General features: G+C 43.4%; 1 protein-coding gene and 1 non-coding gene across 4 annotated transcripts; one reads left to right on the top strand and one right to left on the bottom strand.

Annotated features, from left to right (window-relative positions):
* Window positions 1-1,730: 1,730 nt before the first annotated feature.
* On the bottom strand, window positions 1,731-1,803 carry trnaa-agc (transfer RNA alanine (anticodon AGC)). Its single transcript has one exon. It is a non-coding gene; the product is annotated as a tRNA-Ala (tRNA).
* A 363-nt stretch (window positions 1,804-2,166) lies between these two features.
* On the top strand, window positions 2,167-8,192 carry LOC125726982 (hyaluronan and proteoglycan link protein 4-like). 3 transcript variants are annotated; one of them, XM_049003535.1, is made up of 5 exons: window positions 2,167-2,216; window positions 3,433-3,550; window positions 5,175-5,537; window positions 5,857-6,159; window positions 7,704-8,192. In XM_049003535.1, exons 1-5 carry the CDS (start codon window positions 2,178-2,180, stop codon window positions 8,033-8,035), a joined length of 1,155 nt encoding a protein of 384 aa, XP_048859492.1. In that variant the 5' UTR covers window positions 2,167-2,177; the 3' UTR covers window positions 8,036-8,192. The 3 variants fall into 3 exon arrangements, with proteins under 3 accessions (XP_048859492.1, XP_048859493.1, XP_048859494.1); XM_049003536.1 differs by lacking the exon at window positions 2,167-2,216 and adding an exon at window positions 2,412-2,485; XM_049003537.1 differs by lacking the exon at window positions 2,167-2,216 and adding an exon at window positions 2,598-2,652.
* The last annotated feature ends 10,357 nt before the right edge of the window (window positions 8,193-18,549 follow it).

Genomic DNA, 18,549 nt, shown 5'->3' with positions numbered 1-18,549 from the left:
AGGCGCGCAGGAGAGACTCACAAGCTGTACTTGCTCTGAGCTGAACTGCTTTGAAGCAGCAGCATGGCTTCTCATACTTAAGTCAGTATTTCACATTGACATAGCATTTGTTTGAAAGAGGAATCCAAGGCCCTGCGTGGGGCCTTAGGCGAGCGTCTGTACCACCGCCGGCGCCAAAATAAATGCACAAATGATGGGGAAAATAAAGATCGTTCATTGCTTAATTTAATATAAATGCAATAAATAACACAATAAGTAACATCTATCCATCCATTTTCTGTAGCTGCTTGTTGTATTCAGTTGTGGAGAAATAACTACGCCGAACATTTTATAATAAACATTACATAATATAATAATGTTTTATAATAATATGTTATATAATCAAAATAAATGATTACAAATAAGAATAAAGAAGTAAAAGCTCTCGTATCTGGCATTCAAGTGGCCAGCACAATTCTGAAATAACACTAGAACTATACAAATTTTAAATTCATAATAACGATTAGTACCATGATACTATTAAAATTTGCACTAAAGTGACTGAAAATACTAAGTAAAAGTGGTTCAGTGTTGAGGTGGACTTTACCATTAGGCAAGGTAGGCAACCACTTAGTGCCCCTGAAAACTATGGGCCCCATGAAGATATAATTTCCATAAGTTCCTCCAAATGCAGCGTAGAAATGTGCCCTCTCTTTCCCCTCCCCACGAAGGACGCACCCAACATATCCCAAGAATAATTGTCTAGAGGTAAATTGGGTGTGTTCCGAACTACAAGTTCATTCTTGGGAGGCAAGTTAGCATGACCGACCTTGCCAAGACCACAAGTACGATCTTTGCATTCTTAGTATTAAGAAACTCCCATGGGTAAGGGTGGGAACAGCTGCTGACACAAATAGGAAATCATCTGCAGACCAGACCGTCCCATGTGACATAGTATTCTGTTCGATCTTTGCATAACGCAGCCTAAAAAGACCTCGAAGCATGCAGCCCCTGAATTCAAACACATTTTTAAATACATTTTTTTAAATGCATTTTTTTAAATACTGGATACCGCTTGTTAAGTTTGATGCGGCACATGACGTAAATCTGATTCTGTGGCCAAATGGTCCAAACATGCCACACTGGTGTCGATTTTTACCGTAGCTTCCTTCTTTAACAAGGCAGCGTTAAGGATGGGGACTAGCTTCCATTAATTAATTCATTCCATCAAGTTTGAAAGGGGGTGAAATTTTCGTGACAAGACAAGAACCAAAATTTCAAAAAACACATTAACTGTGGCTGTAGCTACAGCTAGTCCTGGTTACAGTCCGTCATACTCGGCGATTTTTTTTGGTTTCCTAGTAAATTACATAAATACTCGAGAGCGAGTAGTTGATAAAAACCAAAGCTGGCCGGTTATTATACATAATGTTATATTCTTAGCTGAAATATGTTGCTGAGAAGATGAAAGGCATACTACCTTCTACTCGGATTGGCCCCTGAAACAGTATTGTCAGGTTATTCGAACGTCATGGCTTAACAAGCGGATTGATTGGTAAGAAATAGAAGCAAAAAGTTCATTAATGAAGCTATTTAATTGGTAGGAAACGCAAGGAGGACCGTGAGCTGATTGGTAAGAAATGGAAGCAAAAATTGTAAATGAAGTTATTGACTGGTAAGAAATGGAAGCAAATATTGGAAAGAAACTCTTTCATTGGCTGGCTAATGCAAATCATTAAAAATGCACGATCTGGAGAATGCGGGAATCGATCCCGCTATCTCTCGCATGCTAAGCGAGCGCTCTACCATTTGAACTAATTCCCCACCTCAAAGACGCATGCGTAAAGTACATTAGATATCTGCATAATTGCACCGTATTTTTCATAAATAAATTTCATGAAATCTTGGGTTGTTCCCTGCCCATTGCTTCCAGGATAGGCTCCGGACCCCCAGTAGGATAAGCTGTTTGAAAAATGGATGGATGGATGGATGGATGGATGGATGGATGTTGTAATTTAATTGGCAAAGTTTTTCATAAACCTGAAAAAGAAAAAAACTTGGCCGCAGATATAAAAAAAATATGTAAATGTGACTGTAAAGTTTTTTTCGACACCTGTTATTACGTATGGAATATGATTATAAAATTTCACGCGTCCGCTGTGTATTACGGCGTCCGTTTTTCGGACGGCTGCGTCTGCATGCGACCTCCTGCTACTGCGACATCGCACTGCTGCTGGGTATGAAAATGCGCAGCTAGTCCGTCGGAGGGGGTGACTGGAGAAGTCAGCAGTTTACCCCTGCATGGGGAAAAAAAGAAACGTAGTACAGTGGGCAGGAAAAAGTGACGGGGAACTGCGGGGATGGCAGAATGAGAGACAGGAGGGCGAAAGCAATATTGCAGCAATATATCCCTCTTGCATTTTTCCAGCTGACAGTGAAGGGAAATTAACGATAAACGGAGCTTTACGACTGATAATAAAAAATATTTACAGTTGCCTTAAGGATGGTAAGTATTCGTTATATTTGAACGGGAAATATCGCGGCGGGCTACCGCTTCGTGCTCAGTGCGTATAACCTTGAAAATGCGTTAAGCCAAGCGATGAGTAGGAAAGACGAGATGCAGAGCAAAGAAAAACAGGGATCCGAGTGGGACACGCTGTCGCCTTGCTGCAGGTACAGAAGTGGGATACGGACTTGTTTGCTGTTCCCAGAAGGGACCTGCTTTTATCATTTTAACTGGGCACTTAACCTAAATCCATCCACTGGGGTATCCAGCAGAGTTTATGATAATATGTAAATCGCGGCAAGAGAACAACTAACCGGCTGTATATTACAGTACAAATATAGCCAGTGTGCGGAAACAGATGAATGCAGACCATTGTAAAGTTAATAAAACTTTTGAGCACTAAAATAGTTGCGGTCTGCGTTTTCAAGCATCAGCGACCCGTGAACGTATTATCTATAGTTAACGTAGGTATATTAGGGAAGTATATTAACCGGTGCATGTATAAGTAACGTGACAGCATGTGTAAAGTTGCGGCGAGGCACTGCAGTTTCACACAACTCGGCGCACTGAAGGATCAGCGGCACCGCAGAGCAGCCCGAAGCGGACGGTCACGTGACGAGGGGACAAGCAGCTTCCAGCGATTGAGGGATGCTGCATATTTTAGTGCGCTACCGAAGCTAAATCGCATACACATCTCCCACAGCACAAATAATCTAAGTATACAATTGTATACATATTATAAATAGATAGCACCTGTCTTAATTTTCTTGATAGGCAGCAAACACACAGACTGTGCTAAGGATAAGCCCTGTGTAAGGATCAGCCGGTGGGCATCCGGGGAGAAGGTGTAAGGAGAAACCAGCAAGAGCCAGGTGCTTTGTGACAGATGCCTTCAATGGTGCTGCAGGGAGAAGAGACTGACATATATGTTTTTTTGTCATATTTAGCCCTGTGGACAGCCTCTGCTGTTGATGACCGTCACCTGGATGACTCTGGCCTTAGCCTCACCTGTGACCTCCCTCCCTGAGGCAGACAAAGGAAGGAGAAAGGTGGTTCACGTGCTGGGTAATGCCCCCCCCCCCTCTCTTTGACAGACATGCATAATGGTCTAATTAGGCAGTTAAACCATTTTTAATCTCCCTTCTCTTTCATCCCTCGCTCGTCTCAGTATGTGGCTGTTCTGCATTGCGCATTAAGCTACCAATCGTCAAATCAGTGAAAGTATTAATCTCACCTTTATTGTTGTTTCACAAAGACATGTAAATGAAGCACTGCTTTGAATATTACCCCCTACCCTTTTACCTGTTCTCTGGTCTGTATTTGCCATTCAGTGGGAAAACACCGTTTTTGCAGAAAGTGTTTAATTATGGAGCAGTAATTGCAGTAATGAGGTAATCAGAAGCATATTCCTATGCTGTCTGGACAAGCCGAAATGTCGGCTTCCCAAGGCAGAGCGGTGAGCCAATCAGCTGGCACATTTGCCATTTTTGAGTGCCTGTTTTTAAACTTCCATGCGTCCTGCATGGCCCAGCTTCACTATAAGATATCCCAAAATAAAGATACCTCCTAGCATTAGCCTTGTGTCTAAACCAAATAGTGCAGCCTACAAAGAAACGGAACTGGCATCTGTGTGCAAATCCTTTTAGCACCACTAGAACAGAGCAGTTAAAATGTTTTGAGCCCATTACCGCAATAATAACGGTTGTAGGCCTGGTGATTCAATGGTTGTAGATCAGGTTATTCACAAAGAACCTGCAGTCCTCTGATCTCAATGGCCGCATCTGTATCTCACAGGTATTCATTTGTTTTTTTTTTTCTTTATCTGTGCCGTGGACAGCGACAGCCAGCCTGAAATGGAGGCTTTTAAGATGCCGCTGCTAATGAGCAGCTGCCACGGCTAATGACAGACCCCAGGATCTGCCTGCAGAAAGGGTCTCTTGTGCTGCCGTCTGGCCGACAAAGGGCCGAGGTTATTATTGGCCCTCAAATGGATGCTCGCTCTAAATGGGCGGAAAGATTGAGAGCAGACCTGCCAATATGTAAATGGGGGTCTGCGAAGCAGGCATCTGCAAGGCTGACAGGAAGAGGGTCTTTCGCTCCGTGGGATGTCGTGAAATAAGCCGCGACAGGACTGCCATGTACAAAGAGGCCCCAAGGCGGGGCGGCACTTTTGTGGATTGGCACACAGACCGCAGAATGCATCTGAACAAGGGGGGGGCATGAAGTCATATCCACTCAGATATAACCTTAATGGTGCTTCATTTTTATTTAAATTGTTGAAGGCTTCTCACCTTACCATACACTCTTTTTCACTTGTGATGCATGATTTGGCTAATGCTGCCGACAGAGGTGGATAGTTCAGGTCCAGATAGTATAAATCCAGACCAGGAGTTTGTTTCAACCAAACAGTTGAGCATAAAGAGTCACAGTGACAGAGTACTCAGCTGGTTGGTTGAAACAAAATCCTGGTCTGGATTTATACTTTCTGGTCCTGAAATTTCCACCTCTAGCTGTCTGGGGTTGAGCGAGAGGCCGGGCAGGACAAGCCATTTTCCTGTCCCCAGTTGGCAAAATGTACAGCATGGCAGAAGTTATCATGGGGGGCCATTTAGGGGTCCAGGGTCAGATTATAATCCCTGTCCAGCCCTGACAAGCGGTCAGCTCATCCTGACCCACTGCCCCTCCACAGAGGATGAGACTGGGGCCGTCATTGTGCAGACCGCCCCCGGGAAGGTGGTGACGCATCGCGGGGGCTCCATCACCCTGCCCTGCCGGTACCACCACGAACCGGAGAGCGCCGACCCGGCCCGCATCCGCATCAAGTGGACCAAGGTGTCGGACAGCCTGCAGTTCGAGGATGTCTTCGTGGCGCTGGGCCGGCAGCAGAAGGTCTTCGGCGCGTACCGGGACCGCGTGGCGCTGGAGAACATGGGCCCCGGCGACGCCTCTGTCGTCATCCACAACATCACGCTGCAGGACTACGGGCGCTACGAGTGCGAGGTCACCAACGACATGGAGGACGACACCGGCTTCGTCAACCTCGACCTGGAAGGTCAGCAAGCGCCGTCCCGGAGCGTGGTCATTAAAGCTGTCGTCCCTCCCTCGAGGAGCAATAGGGATTCATTAAAATAGAAAATAATTAACAATAATAAAGACGCAGGTTTGTTTAAGGGGACTTTGAAGGTGAAGGTTAAAGCGTGAGTAGGAAGGATGCTCCCCACCTTGTGCGGCTCTCTCCCGCGAAAGTGATACTTAAAAATTCATCCATCGTTCGGACAGATGAGGATTAAGGGTTAGGGTGATAAATGCATGCGGGAGATCAGCCGTCAGCTGTAGCCGGCCGCTCTGGACGCTCGTCCTTCTTCTGGCAGGAGTGGTGTTCCCCTACCATCCCCGCCTGGGCCGCTACAAGCTCAACTACCACGAGGCAGATGAGGTGTGCAGGCAGCAGGACGCCATCTTGGCTTCACACGGCCAGCTGCACAAGGCCTGGCTGGAGGGGCTGGACTGGTGCAACGCGGGCTGGTTGGAGGACGGATCCGTGCAGTACCCCATCGCCCAGCCCCGGGAGCACTGCGGCAGCAAGGACACCCCCGCCGGCGTGCGTAACTACGGCTACCGGCACAAAGAGGACGAACGCTATGACGCCTTTTGCTTCACCTCCAATCTTAACGGTGAGTGTGTCCCTTTGCGTTGAGCATTGGGGGAGTTGAGGTCTACACCCATTTAAGGGGGTGCAGGGTGTTGTATTGGCTGGTTTTAACCCTCTGCATAATTGACACCCATGGTCTGGTCTGGGCGGAAGCTGAGGATTCTGGGATTTTTTCTCCATTTAAGGATGGTGACCTTCCAAAGTCCCAGACTCCAAAGTTTTGCCTGATTATAACAGGTATAAAATTTTATTTCCATTCAGCAGCCATTAATCCTGAGCAAGCTCACTGCTGTATTAGTTGTTATTTATTATTTATCATTTCTAATATTTTATATCCTTTTTTTGTTTATATTTTTTATTTACAGTACTGTGCAAAATCTTAGATAGTCAAAGAAACTGTTTAATGCTGTCTGGGTAATAAGAAAAAAGAAAATTACACTCTCTGCAAAGGAACAGTTACATGGTAAAAAATAACAAGAATTTATTCTTTTAGAAAATGTCACTGATCTCTTGGTTGGTACAGCTTCAGATCCCAAACCTCTCCACCTCGCCATTCCATGTATTTCTTAAATCTTACCACCAGCTCACTTAATTAATGTAAATAACTTGATGAAGCATTGATTGGCTCAAAATGTTATGTTAGCAGTCAACAAGTATGTGGGGTGACTTTAGGAGAAGTTTTGAAATGGCTAAGCTAACACACTTTGACAGACACAAAATCATCCTTTAAAGAATGTAATGGGAGACACGCTTTGGTGTGTGTAGTAAAACATTTAATCCGTCCTGTAAACATGTCCGCTTCCCTTCCGTTGGGTTTCGAGCAGCGAAAAGCGGGGATGTCTTTGGATTGGAGGCGGTGAGCCGCGATGTCGCTGACGAGACGATGTGGGCAGCTAATAGGCGGCGGCAACATGAGGCAGCAGAAAATCGATAGCAGAGTGCAGCGCTGCTTCCCACCCGTGTGTAGAGTGCGGCCTGGTGGGGGAGGGCTTGTGGTTTCATGCTCGGCTACCCCAGAGTGGCTGTGCTCACACTTGCTAGCCACAGAGTAGATAGACAGATAGATATACTATGCTTATTCTGCATATCCCACACATATACAGAGGTGCGTACAGAGCAATGCTTGGAGTCTGAGCGCAGGGTTATGTTACTTATCCAGGGTCCCTGGAGTATTTGGGGGTTAAGGTCCTTGCTCAGGGGTGCAATGGAAATGTGCAAAGGCTGCTTGAACCGGTTACCTTCTGAATACACGCACAGAGACTTAACTGACTGATCCCCACAGCGCCCCCTATAGATAGGGTTTATATAGGAGGCTGGTTTTGTCAGTGTCATTTCCTTTAACTGAGGTCCACGTGGAAGGGGACAGGCAACAGCGGGGGAGACAGTTTTATATTGGGGGATAGGGGGCAACTGAATTTAATACAAAGGTCTATTTATTTGGGGGGTGAATGAATTCAAATTAAATATGGGTGGGTTCCCCACGTTCCTCAGTTCCTGTGGAGTGGACTTTGGGGACTTGGTGACATCTAGAAGCTCATGGTGTCCCCCGCCCCATCTCCTTCCCAGGCAAAGTGTACTTCCTGAAACGCTTCAAGAAGGTGAACTACGCCGAGGCGGCCAAGGCCTGCCTGCGCGACGGCTCCACGATAGCCAAGGTGGGCCAGCTGTACGCGGCGTGGAAGATCCAGCTTCTGGATCGCTGCGAGGCCGGCTGGCTGGAGGACGGCAGCGTGCGCTACCCCATCGTCAACCCGCGGGGGCGCTGCGGCGGCTCGCACCCGGGCGTCCGCAACCTGGGCTTCCCCGACAAGAAGTTCCGCCTCTATGGGGTCTACTGCTTCCGGAAAAATCCAGAGAAGAGTGCCGTTGGGGGAGCCCATGGAGCTGGGAGCATCTGACGGAAAGCAGCGAGCAACTCCGACCATGACACTCGCTCGTCCAGAGATGACTGACGAGTCAAACGAGGTAGTGGGAACTGCCAGCAGGAGCCGCCTGTGATTTTACAGGGATGTCAGTCATCTGTGGTACAAGTGAGCCGCATTAAAGCCGAAACCATAACACAGCAGTAGTCAGATACACCTGGTTTCACTCTTTATTATTGTGTCTGCTGCCATTGTGAGGTAGGCTCCCCCTTTCAGCTGCTACTTTTCATTTGGTTTTCCAGCCAATAAAAAAAAATAACGAGATAAGGAGACCCATCTACATCATCAACATTAATTAGTACAAAGACAGAACGGTAGCTCTTTAGAAATGCCGCCGCATCTCTCTCAAGCCTGATCACATCCTTGATTATTTGACGATGGCATGAGAAAATCCTGCGTCTCCCAAACACAAGCCTGCAGCCTCCTTCATGGACGTCTCCGCTGTCCAGCTTCGTCCCCGAAGACTCTGCACAGTTCACACATCAGGAGGAAGGAAGGTGTGGACTAGAAAGTAAAACCACGTCCTGTTGTCTCGATGCGACGCGCTTGCTTATGAACATTTCGGTAATGATTCAGACCTGATAGTAATAAAAACAAGCATGTTTTAACTGTGATTTAGGCCAAGGAACCCAATTTGACGTACACTGTTCCTGCCATGTAACTGAAATATTAGTGCAATTACGGTCACAGTTACAGTAATGATACAACAAACTAAATGATACCTCAGTGCAGACATTAGAACATATTATATTAAGTGTAAGAGTCTGTAGTTCTAATGAGCTTCATTTCTCGCTTAAGCAGTAGTTTTTGCCAGCATGGAGCTTTGAATTGAAATGTTTGTTACAATGCTTATGAGCAGCAGCAAATGCTAATCTTAAGTTCCACTTAAAGTGTCAAAACTAGCTGTAGGCGTCTCGGAGCTCCGTCAGCAAAACCGTTATGCTGATGAAGTTGGGATGTTCTCGTCCTTCCGTGGCTCTTACAAGGACAGAGTGAGAAGTCAGGAATAGCACACCGCATGCAGCATTTAACAAACGTAACATTACACTCTGAATATTGCCCTTTCGAACCTGTTAGCCAGAATATAGAACTGAATCTGACCTATAGCTAAGCACATTACCTATTCGCACTTTTGTGGGCCGCACTTAGGTTTTTATGTTTCTGACTGACACCCGAGCGCGAACTGTCAAAAGGCTTAATTTGCCATTGTTCGAAAACTGAAAAGTCTCAAATTATTGATGAATGATTTTTATTTTATTCCATCTATTATTGTTTCGAGGCTGACAGCTAGAAGCAGTTCGGCATCACTCACTCATTATTATGGCTGGCAGTTGGCATTGTACAACAGACTCCAACAACAATAGATTGAAAGTAGAAGCTGAATGTAATGCACTTGTCTGTGCCTTTCTGCAGAAATATCCCATCAGTTTGAGACAAACATGTACATGTCTGTACTGCCTTGGTTCCGGTCAGTCGCGTGATTCACTGCAGCAGTAAAATGGTAATGTGCTTTATTCAGGATGTTTTAATGGCCATATGTAACAAGCACATTCAAATGATTACTCATTCTTCCTAGTGCCAGGAAGAACAGTCTTCAAATAATCGATAGATAGACAATTAGATATGCAATAGCACAGTGAAGATGAATAACATTTAGATGTTATTTACAGAGTGGTGCTCTGTTGGCACAGTGTATTGGGTTTGGATAGATTAAAAGCCTTTAATCAACAGAGTGAGTTTGAACGAACATGAATGTTGTCTGGCTGTTTCTAGACCAACCCATTTTCTCAGAACCGGGACTGCAGAGAGAACGATGGCGAGAGAGTGAGCGAGCAAGCCTCTCCATTCTGCATTTCTCTGCTCGAAATGAAATGCAGTGACCTTGTAAGGGCTGAGCACACCCCCCCCACCCCCCCCCCCCCAGAGTAAAAACAGCACAAAAGGGTAGCAGGAAGCTTTCATCTATGCGCTGTTTGTCAGCCGCTGACAGGGGTCAACTAACTCAAGGAACGGTTTGTACCGAGAAGGCACACTGAGCCAGAACGACACAGAGCAATTGAGATGTTACCAGGTGAGCAGCGGATTAAGGACGTGGAAACAGCCATGCGATTCAGAATCAGTGATTGTCACTCATCCACAATCTGCTCACATACTATATACGTTTCATTTATTTATGTTTGTGTATACACACATAAACGATTATAAATGCCACGTAAATGTGTGTATTTGTAAGCATACTCACAACCCTGTACTTGGAAAAACATTTTGGAAGATTGTACAGATGTTACGGAGGTGATACAGATGTGTTAAATACAAATTTCTATCCCATCCCTGGTGGTGTGAGGTTGTTTTTTTACTGCCAACCCCTTTGCATTGCATAAGAAGTCATGGAAGACGGATGCACGGATATTTTAATAGTTTTGAAGTTGCAGATGGTGATAATAAATGTAGTCTATTGCTGACCCCTTACCCCTGGCATATGTTTCTTTCTCTCTCTTTCTCTCGTAGACCTCCTTTTGTTTTGAAGAAGCTTTTTTTGTCTGCGTTTATGAGCAACCAAATGCGAATATTGCCCAGTTTGGCAGTGTGGAGTGGCTTACAGGCTGGTTAGCAGGGCCAGACAGGTGGATGGCCATTGAAATGTAAATCACTCTGGCGGAGGTTTGGCATAAATAAAATGACACAGGGAGTTCAATGAGGATTAAGAGATTGGCCCGTTTAGGCTGAAATCCAGCGTGTACATGAAAGGCAGGAAGCAGAGCAAACGGCCTGGTCCGCCGTCCATCTGTCATCAATGCACCAACAGATTTGTTCAGGCTGCAGAAGAAACATTATGAAGTTTGGGTTTCCAACAAAAAGATCAGAAAAAGAGATTTTATAAGGGAAATATTGAAAGCCACTTAAAGTAAGACCCCCTTCATACAGCAGCCACATACACTGTGAAGGAGATGGGAATAAGTTAATTAGAGAAAATATGCTTATTGTTTATTTAGAAATATGCTTATTGTTTGTTAAGTTCCAGTTCTGCGTATCTCTGGGTTATTACTCAAACGCTCATAACAAATTTACTCCAGGCACCTGTAGTTGGGTGAGTACTTGTCTTACAATGCCAGCCAATCAGAGGTATTTAATTAACCTGCATAGCAGATTTGCAGTCCCTTAAAGCCTATTAGAGCTTGATGGTTCACCATCTGCAGGGCCGTCATTTGCATATTTAACGACAGTGAGATTGTAAGCCTTAGAATCTCAATTTGTCAAGCCGCCTGGTAAAAGTTTGCTGCCATAAATGACAATTAACCTTTTACAACTAATCAGGCGCCACAGCAAGGCGCACCGCAGCGCCGATCACAAGGACAGTCTCATCCCCTGGAAATAACAACAGTCCCTCAGTGACGTTCCACACTCAGGAAGAGGAAGGCCGTCTAACTTGCTAGCCTTTAAAGGATAATGCCTGTTAAAATGTAATTTCAAATGTCAAATAATTAAAACTCAAACACCAAAAATGAACACACATTATAAAAGATATTGGAGGATGCTGAAATTTTCATGAATTAAATCTTCGCCTCCAGTCCTGTCTACAGCCAAGGTGCCCTTAAGACTATCATCAACAGGGACATGTGTTTGAAAAGCAACTATTTTTTTGCATGAGTTCAGGGGGATTGTGTTCTCACCCATCCAGGGTTGGTGGTTCAAATCCCACCCATGGCCTGTATATGTGGAGTTTGTACCTTCTCCCTATGTTGTCGCAGTTGCCAACGGATACCATCTTATTCCTGCACTCTCCAGACTTGCTGTTAGGTGAACTGGAGTGTTGAGACTGCACATTGAATATGTGTGTGTGTGTGTGTGTGTGTGTGTGTGTGTGTGTGTGTGTGTGTGCGTGTACAGGCTTGAGTTCCCCTCTTACCCTGTACTCGAAAAGTGATTAGAATGCGGATGTATAATTTCCTAACACCACCTAAGTAAATATTAGAATGAATGTGATTAAACTGATTAAATTAAATCATAAATATTAATGATAGCTGAATGAAAGCCGGGATGTTACTCCATAAGCAATATATGAAACATTAAATTTTTAATGGCCTTTGAAGTGTTACATTTTAAACTTTTCATACACTTAGCATAAGAATATCATCCACACAAAACGGCTGCAACCTTCTGAAGTTACAGACAGCACATCAGAAAGCAGACGGTATTTTATCGGCACAACCGCGTTCAGTGGATCTGACTGATTAATCATAAATGTAGACTACCGGGCTCTTTTATGGTTTATCGCGTTCTTCGTATAGTCATGGCCATGCAAGGGTATCTAGCATTAAAGCGTCTTAAACCCATCAAGCATCAGAAAAAAAACGAACATTTGCATATAGATGAATGATCTATCAAATTATAAGACGCGCCGCTCAAAGCGGGAATTCTCTAATTGCGTTCACATTTCTAAAAGTTATTTAAAGGAACCCGAGGCGCATTTCTTATAATTAGAAGCAAAAATAAACTCTGTACTTTAGGATCTGATTCTTTCTAAACAATTAATGTATATTTTGGCATTACTTTAAATACAGGAAAATAAATATACCTAAAAAATATAGCTCAGTCATAGAACGCAAATGGAAAAAGTTCGACTCGCCAGCTATAGATTTCACAGTGTTGGTAGACAGCAAAGGTTAAAAAGGTTTTTGCAACAAGATGACATTCTCTGATTAATAAGTCAGGCCGATTCCGTCAAGCAGCATCACCCGACTTAAGAACCAGACCACTCCAGCAAAGCAATACTTTTTGCGCCTTACACCTGTTGCCCATTTCCGAAAGCGCACTACAATACACTGCCGATATATTTTTATGTCTTCCCCACGTCATTAATATGCGTAACAGGTCTTTATATTCTAAAACCAACTTTTATTTACTTCCGTTCTTTTCTATCCCTGCACGAACAGCATAATCCAAAGGGAACTACAACAGACTTTTCCATATCGTGGACAGCGAATCGTGGACAAATACCCCTATGGAGCTAATGCAGTCTCAAATCTGAACGATTTGCATGTCTACAATGTAATTGTATTCATGAATATGAATTTATTCTCCTACTGACTCATTGTAGGCTACTTTTAAATGAAGAAAGTTCCTATTTAAAAAGTATTTTACATTTTACGTAACCCATGCATACACCCAGCCCTCTGCATCACTAGAAAGAGAGATATACAAACAGATGTATAATACAAATTGTCACCATGAAAGCTTCGAGTACAGCTTTGCTCAAGAACACTTGCGTCATTCGTTGCAATAGCGTCGCCTTCTGCTGTAGGAATGTGCTGTTAATATTTTTTCCAGTTGCTTTGCATTATGCAAAAAGGCATTAAATTATGCGACCGCGTTTGGAGGTTATGCATATTTCAAATTTGAAAATGTTTTATGCAGAAACCATGTATACATGTGTAACCCCCATAAACATGGTTACAAATGGAGAGAAGCTTTCGATTTACTAATTTTATTATTTAATAAAGTTTTTCATTTTTTGAAATTATTTTCACGTACAGAAAAAAATATACATGATCCTTAATTGACGTCATATCCCATTTAAAAAAAAAAAATTGGCGCGAGTTGAGATACGATCTTTTTTTTTCTCTCTCGGCTCTAGTTTTTTTTTTGGCTGGTGGTGGCGCAGGCGTGCGCTTCTTAATAAAAAAAAGAAGAACTTAGCATAGCGATTGAACAAAACTTTTATTTGTTTTTTTTCTTTTAATTGAAAGTTACATAGCGGTTAGAAGATTGCTTACCTTATGGTTGTATTCTTTTTTTTTATTTTTGTTGTTCTGGAACATCGTACCCCAGTTGGATGGCGAGCCAGTCCCGATAGATCCCAAGCATCACTGGATTTGATATACGGACTACTTCCAGATAAGATTTTGTTTTTTTTTCTTTCCAATAATCACCCGAGTAGTGTTTTTTTTTCCGCATATGTTCTGTTGTTACTTTATTATGGACTGAACTGACCTGGAATTTGCATGCACGTAAATTTGCAAATCTTTTCCGTTGTTACTTATTTATTTATTTTTTCGAGCTGTAGTTCGTATGGTCATCCTGCGAATCTTTCTGTTTACGACTTTAATGATTATTTCAGGAATGGTCGTTTGATTTTTGTACATAGCATTTAATATTTTTTTTATCTTTTGGTGAATTGTATAATAAATTGTATAATACACTCCAATTTCTGAAAAGAAAAATAGCATAGTCATTCTTATTCTGCCTGGCCGAACCTGGGATCTCAGATGTGTACAGTTGTATCTCGCATTGGGGTATAAAGTGCTACACAAAACTTGGCGAGCCAGCCAGGAGCCAGTTAGCTTTTCAGTATATTAATGAGAAAAAGTTCTGTTATACAATTCACCATTAAGGGTAGAATTTACGTTTTCCTTCTTTTGAGAAGTCTTATATTCTTTTCAAAGAATTTCCTTGCATTGTGATCTTGATTCGTACTACTAACATGGATATCATTGAGTCTAAAAGTGTTAAGGTACCTAATTCTGTTCTGGTAAGTGGGTTGTCTAACACCCCAGTAGATGAAGAAGTGATTGACTTTTTAAAAGAGTTTGGGTTAATTGCAAGGATACTAAAAATAACAAGTTCTGAGCCTCAATTTCAAAACTCTGCCATTGTTGAGTTTCATAGTGGTTCAGCTATACAGAACTTTAGAGATGGGTTACCTTGTAACAGACCATCATCCACAGACCCAACTGTTGTTCATGGTGTGCAGCTTTTGTCCAGTGTTTACACTGAAAAAGCAGGCTCTAACTTGACCAGCACATACTTGGCTGAGTTAAAAGATGTAGCTAAGCTGAGTGGTATAGACTTTGAACAGCTACTTCTGGATGAACTGGCTAAAATTCAGAGATTGACAACTGTTTCTGTAACTAAGGCTATAGGGATGCCATCAGATCTCGATCTTCCCCGTTTAGATGATGTGGCTCTAGATGATTCCTCAGTAGTTGGCAATATTGGTAACTGTACTTCTATCACTACTTCCGTACCCATCGAGAAAAGTACCACTGATAGCATGCCCTCTCCATTTAAACCTAGTGCTGAGGCTTCATTTGGTAGTAGAAGAATAGCATATCAGTTACCACCTGATCAGCTTAGCCCTCCAGAAGTGCAGAGAGTAGTAGTCGAACATGTGGTCAAGAATAATGATGTGTCTTCCCAGTATCACTTTGTCCCTAAGTTAAGATCTTTCTCAGGCAAATGTCCCTGTCCCAACACAGAAGTTGACTATGACACTTGGCGAAGTAGTCTTGAGTTTTACCTCTCTGATTCTTCTCTTTCAGACATGCAAGTTGTACGAAAGATTGTGGAGAGTCTTTTACCCCAGGCAGCACACCTTGTTCAGAATTTAGGCTTGCAGTCAAGCCCCCGTTCTTATTTGACCTTGCTTGACTCAGCATACAGTGCTGTTGAAGACGGGGATGAACTCTTTGCGAGGTTTCTCAATACCAATCAGAATGCTGGGGAGAAGCCATCGGCTTATCTGCAGAGATTGCAGGCTGCTCTGAATTCTGTAATGAGAAGGGGAGGCCTAGCTGCAGGTGACATGAACCGTCAACTGCTAAAGCAGTTTTGCCGAGGTTGTTGGAACAATAACTTAATCAGTAGTCTTCAGCTAGAGCAAAAGAAGGCAAGTCCGCCATCCTTTGCTGACCTTTTGCTTCTTTTACGAACTGAAGAAGATAGGCAAATTGCTAAATGTAACCGTATGAAACAGTATTTGGGAACTCCTAAGGTAAAAGCTCAATCTAGCATGCAGTGTGTGTTTGGTGCAGAGGAAAGTGACATTCCTGTTCCTAGTTCAAAGTCACCCCCTTCATCAGTTACAAAGAAACTGGAAAAACAAATCGCTGAGCTTAACGCACAACTTGTGAAGTTAAAAGCTTCAAAAAGTAATTCATCTGCAGTAAATGAACCCAAACCAGCTACTGCTAAGAAGGTCAACCCTAAAGGGCGGGAGCCCCCTTCAAAACAATCTGTGCCAAGAGTTGATAGAAAACCCAGGCCCTGGTACTGTTTCAATTGCGGAGAGGATGGACACATAGCCTCGACTTGCTGTGCTGAACCCAACCCTACACTTGTTGATATCAAGAGGAGGGAGCTGAGGAAGAAGCAACGATCTTGGGAGGAGCAGGTTGCAGCGATGTCTCCTTTAAACTAGCTTCTGTTCTTGTGGAGGGACAAACAGGAGCAGGTCTAGACCAAAAATGTCCCAGCTTCAGTACAAAATGTAGTACGTTACTCAAGTTACACTATGTGAAGGGCAATAGAAACACTCTTAAAAGATTAGTGGGTCAGAAATGTACATCAGAAGTTACTGTAGCTGGTGTTAAATGCAGTTGTTTACTTGACACTGGTTCACAGGTTACCACTATAGCAGAGTCTTTTTATAATGATCACTTGTCAGAACATCCAATACAGCCGATAAATCAGCTGTTGGAAGTTAAAGGTGCAAATGGACAGTCAGTTCCTTATTTAGGTTATGTGGAGGTTGACATAGTTTTTTCTAAGGACTTCATCAAAAGTGAACCAGAGGTTGCCACTCTAGCCTTAGTGGTTCCTGACTCCTGTGCTAGCAGGACATTACAAGTCCTTATTGGGACCAACTTGCTGGATGTTCTCTACAGTGAGTACTGTGATCAGAACTCTTCCTTAAATTGTTCTGCAAAAAAAGGTTATCAGCAAATTCTCAAAATACTTCAAAGGAGACAGAAGCAACACTCCAGTGGTAGAATTGGTTTTGTGACACTCAGAAGGCACTCAAGGGAGGTAATTCCTGCAGGCCAGAAAGTTGTTCTTGATGGTTTTGTGAGTGCTAATAGCATGAATGTCACTGATTGGGCTCTACTAGAACAGTCAAGTTCATTTCTTTTACCTAGTGGAATTTTTGTTGATAGCTGTCTGATTACACTTCCCAAGCAACGTCCTCACAAATTGCCTCTGTGGATCAGAAATGAAACGGACCATGACATTATACTCCCAAATAACTGTGTAATTGCTGAGTTGAATGTCCCTCATCAAGTGCATGAACAATGTCCCACAGATGAAACACTTCCTGTTATTGCAGGCTGCTGCTCCGTCTCCACTGTCAGCCAGGAAGGAGCCAGTAGCAGCAGTCTCAAAATCGATTTTGGCGACTCTCCTTTACCAGAGGTATGGAAAGATCGAATAGTAGGAAAACTTGGCGCTTATAAGGATGTTTTCTCTCAGCATGACCTTGACTTTGGTCATGCTGCCAAAGTTAGACATCACATTAAGTTACGAGATGAAACGCCTTTTAAGCAGAAATCAAGGCCGATACACCCGAAAGACTATGAGGCAGTCAGGAAACACCTTCAAACTCTTTTAGAAGCTGGTGTAATTCGAGAATCAGAGTCTCCATTCTCCTCACCCATTGTTGTCGTAAGGAAGAAGAATGGAGATGTGCGGCTCTGTGTCGATTACAGAAAGCTAAACACACAGACCATAAGAGATGCCTATGCTTTACCTAATCTTGAGGAGGCATTTTCTGCACTCTCTGGTTCAAAATGGTTTTCTGTCATGGACCTAAAATCTGGGTATTACCAGATTGAAATGGAAGAGTGTGATAAGCCCAAGACAGCCTTTGTGTGTCCCATGGGCTTCTGGGAATTTAATCGGATGCCTCAGGGGATCACCAATGCACCCAGTACCTTCCAACGTTTAATGGAAAGGTGTATGGGGGATGTCAACTTGAAGGAGGTTTTGGTGTTCCTTGACGATTTAATTGTGTTTTCGGATTCCTTGGAGGAACATGAAGCTCGACTCCTGCGTGTATTGCAGCGATTAAGAGAGAATGGTCTTAAATTATCTCCTGAAAAATGCAAATTTTTCCAAACACGCGTGCGCTATCTTGGTCATGTTGTTTCAAGTGAAGGAGTTGAGACGGACCCAGACAAAGTGCGTGCATTGAAGACCTGGCCAAAGCCTCAAAATCTGAAAGAGCTCCGTTCTTTTCTAGGCTTTTCTGGTTATTATAGACGTTTTGTTAAGGATTATTCAAAAATTGTAAAACCCCTGAATGATCTTACTTCTGGTTACCCACCAGCACGGAAACATTCCAGCAAAATGGTAAAGAATGGAAATTATCTAAATCCTAAGGAGCCCTTCGCTGACAGGTGGACATCTGAATGTCAGGCAGCATTTGAATCCATAATTGACAAACTGACGACAGCCCCGGTCCTTGGATTTGCGGACCCCAGATTACCATACATCCTGCACACTGATGCTAGTACCACTGGTCTTGGAGCGGTGTTGTATCAGGAGCAAGATGGGCAACATAGGGTAATTGCTTATGCCAGTAGGGGTATGTCAAGAAGTGAATCTCGTTATCCGGCACACAAATTGGAGTTTTTGGCGTTGAAGTGGGCTGTAGTGGATAAGTTCCAGGACTACCTCTATGGGAACACTTTTACTGTTATAACGGATAACAATCC

This window comes from Brienomyrus brachyistius, unplaced genomic scaffold (genome assembly GCF_023856365.1).
Source record: "Brienomyrus brachyistius isolate T26 unplaced genomic scaffold, BBRACH_0.4 scaffold82, whole genome shotgun sequence".
NCBI lineage: Eukaryota > Metazoa > Chordata > Actinopteri > Osteoglossiformes > Mormyridae > Brienomyrus > Brienomyrus brachyistius.
The sequence above is the reverse complement of the archived record's forward strand: the minus strand, read 5'-3'. Positions and strand labels throughout refer to the sequence as shown.